The 2,905-nt window shown below is 42.0% G+C and overlaps 1 protein-coding gene across 1 annotated transcript in view; it reads left to right on the top strand.

Moving 5' to 3' along the window:
• Positions 1-710: 710 nt before the first annotated feature.
• LOC143301720 (retinal guanylyl cyclase 1-like) overlaps positions 711-2,905 on the top strand; it is a 17,394-nt gene continuing 15,199 nt past the window's right edge. Inside the window, exon 1 of the mRNA XM_076616104.1 lies at positions 711-829. Coding sequence (XP_076472219.1) covers positions 717-829 — 113 coding nt within the window. The 5' untranslated portion in view covers positions 711-716. The remainder of the gene's footprint in view (positions 830-2,905) is intronic.

The raw sequence follows: 2,905 nt of genomic DNA, 5'->3' as shown, positions 1-2,905 counted from the left end.
CCATCAACGCGGATAAACTGAAAGTGCACCGGAAGTGCATGCGTGACGTGTTTGAAGATATCAACGTCTATTTCAAACTTTTGGCGGTGTTCAATGCCATTGCGTTTCGAAACGGCACGAATACCAGTTGTGGTGGTGGTGACGCGATTTTCCACCCGTTGAATGTTACCGCCGTGGATGACGTCATTTCAATGTGTGACGCACGCGCCGAGATTTTCCAGCCTCACTGCGGCACGATTTTGTCTGAGCTCAGTTCTGGAGAGAGAACAGAAGTTGAGAACAGAGTGGATCTGTTTTCTGAACTCTCCAACCTCGTCAGGTACAAGTTCTTCAACTGTCTCGTCAACACTCATTATCTGTCATGGCTACAACCTTCCCTCTTCAAAGCGCTGTTCACGTTGCTGCAAGAATTCCACCAACAAACGACGCGTTGCTGTCTCAATTTGACGTCATCGCAATCTACGTTTTTTCGAGATGACGTCGTGGGAAGTTCTGATCTCGCCAAAGCTTTATCGGAGCTGATTTTCTTGACATCCTTTCACACTCTTCCTGTCTCTGACGAAGACATTTCGTTGTTTTTTGAAGAAATCAACAAAACCAACCATTGTGATGGGGATGGTTCGTCGACGGTGTTACGGTACGAGAGTTGTCTGCGGTTTATTCGGTGGAGTATCGAGTTAATGGAACGTGACATGGAGAGCGAGAATGCTGAGACGATGACCCAGCTGACACGAAGGGTGGCGTTCAACTGCTGTGTGGTCCTGATCGGCATCGCCATGGGAGCCCTGGTGTGTCACAGGGTGAAAAACATGGCGGAATGGATCGGGAGGTGAGTGGTGTGTGTGTGTGTGTGTGTGTGTGTGTGTTCGTTCGTTCTTTAATTTAGCGTCTTTTCACTATCAGTGATATTATACGATTGAAAAAAAAAAAAACAACAACAAAAAAACAACAAACAAACAAACAAACAAAAACCCCAACAAAACAAAAAACAACAACAAAAAACAAAAAAAGAATAAAAGAACAAAAAACAACAACAAAAAAACGGGGGGGGGGGGGGGGGGGGGGGGGCACGTGGGACTGGAGAAGGATGAATAAAACAGAAAAGGTAGAAAACTACCAAAATTGCATAAATAACACGCAGTTATTAACTATAACAATTCAATAATGATAACAATAATCAGAAATCATTAACACAATTCTGAAGTACATTAAAGGAATGTAGAAATAGGGCTATGAACTAATGCCTGTGAAATTTCGACAGTAAGAACCTCATCAGAAATAACTTTCCAAAAATCATCTGCAGAATAGTTATTCTCTTTGAAATACTTGGGCAAGAAGGTACGTAGCTGCTGACAGTGAAACAAACAATAATGCAAGCTGAACTGCTTACGACATATGCATGTAACATTTTTACTATACTTTGTCTTCAGCGCATCAAGTTTTATACGGAAGAAAGTAGAGGTTATTAATCTTGTATTGCAAGCTGATGGATTCGGTATCTTTTCTTTAATAATATTCTCGGGGAATAATGTCCCTGTATGTTTTAAAAACTTTTCCTTCCATCGGTTATGAAATCGACCCCATGCTGATTTTTCTAACAAAGTGTATGCCACTTTTACGGAGAGACGGACATGCATTTCTGTCGATTTTTCTGAATCTTGTGCTCCTCTTTTAGCTGCTTTATCAGCAGTTTCATTGCCATGAATGCCCACATGAGAAGGCACCCAACAAAAACTGACCTCAGTCCCTTTAATCCTCAAACAATGTACCAAATGATTTGCCTCAATAACTAAGTCAGGTCTTGTTTCAAGGCTAAATAATTCTAGAGCATGAAGTACTGATTTGGAATCAACAAAGAATGCTATTTTCAAGAAAACTATTTGATGGCTCACTAAGTAGTTCAGAGCTTGTATAATCGCAATTAGCTCAGCCGTGAATATGGAAAGATGTTTTCCAGTAAAGTAAGATTTTTCAACTTTAAAGGCAGGAATATAGAAGGCCGCACCAGTATTTTTGTCATCAAGAACAGATCCATCTGTAAATATGTGGAGATGGTTCTGATATTTTTCTGCTATATGAATTCTGGCAGAACATGTCGTGATATTGATGTTTTCATCCTTTTTTGTTTCAGAATAACTGATATCAAAATCTGCTTTCAACATTTCCCAAAAAGGAACAGGAGTATGATGTGGTTTTGCAGCTAACTCTTTCATGTTAACATCAGATTCTTTTAACAAATTTGAAACGTAAGTTGCAACTGTTTCTTGAGATGAAATGGCTTTAGCTCTTTTAGGAAAATCAATGTCAGATCTTACTGTCAGTTCATCAGCTATGAAATTTTTTGTCATTGAAGTGTATCTCACAGCGAATTCTGCTGTTGCTAACTCACGATGTTCATTTAAGGGAAGAATTGTGTGTGTGTGTGTGTGTGTGTGTGTGTGTGTGTGGAGGGTGGGTGGGTGTTGTGTGTGTGTGTGTGGACAGGGATGGGTGGTGTGTGTGTTCGTGTGCGTGCGCGCGCGCGCGCGCGCGCGCGCGTGTGTGTGTGGAGGGGGATGGGTGTGTGTGTTCGTGTGCGTGCGCGCGCGCGAGTGTGTGTGGAGGGGAATGGGTGGCGTGTGTGTGTGTGTGTGTGTGTGTGTGTGTGTGTGTGTGTGTGTGTGTGTGTGTTGTATTGTTGCAGTTATACCTGATGAATTTCACGATAATAGAATTTGTTCTGCTCTGTTCACACACACAATACCATGCCTTCCGCCAACACACACACACACACACACACACACACACACACACACACACACACACACACACACTGTGGCGCACCACTCTTTTTTTTTTTCTTTTCTTACACTATTATCACAGGAAAATGAACCTATTCGTCTGCAAACTTGTTCGACACAGTCTC

This window comes from Babylonia areolata, chromosome 28 (genome assembly GCF_041734735.1).
Source record: "Babylonia areolata isolate BAREFJ2019XMU chromosome 28, ASM4173473v1, whole genome shotgun sequence".
Taxonomy (NCBI): domain Eukaryota; kingdom Metazoa; phylum Mollusca; class Gastropoda; order Neogastropoda; family Buccinidae; genus Babylonia; species Babylonia areolata.
Note: the sequence above shows the minus strand (reverse complement) of the source record. Positions and strands in the feature narration are given on the sequence as shown.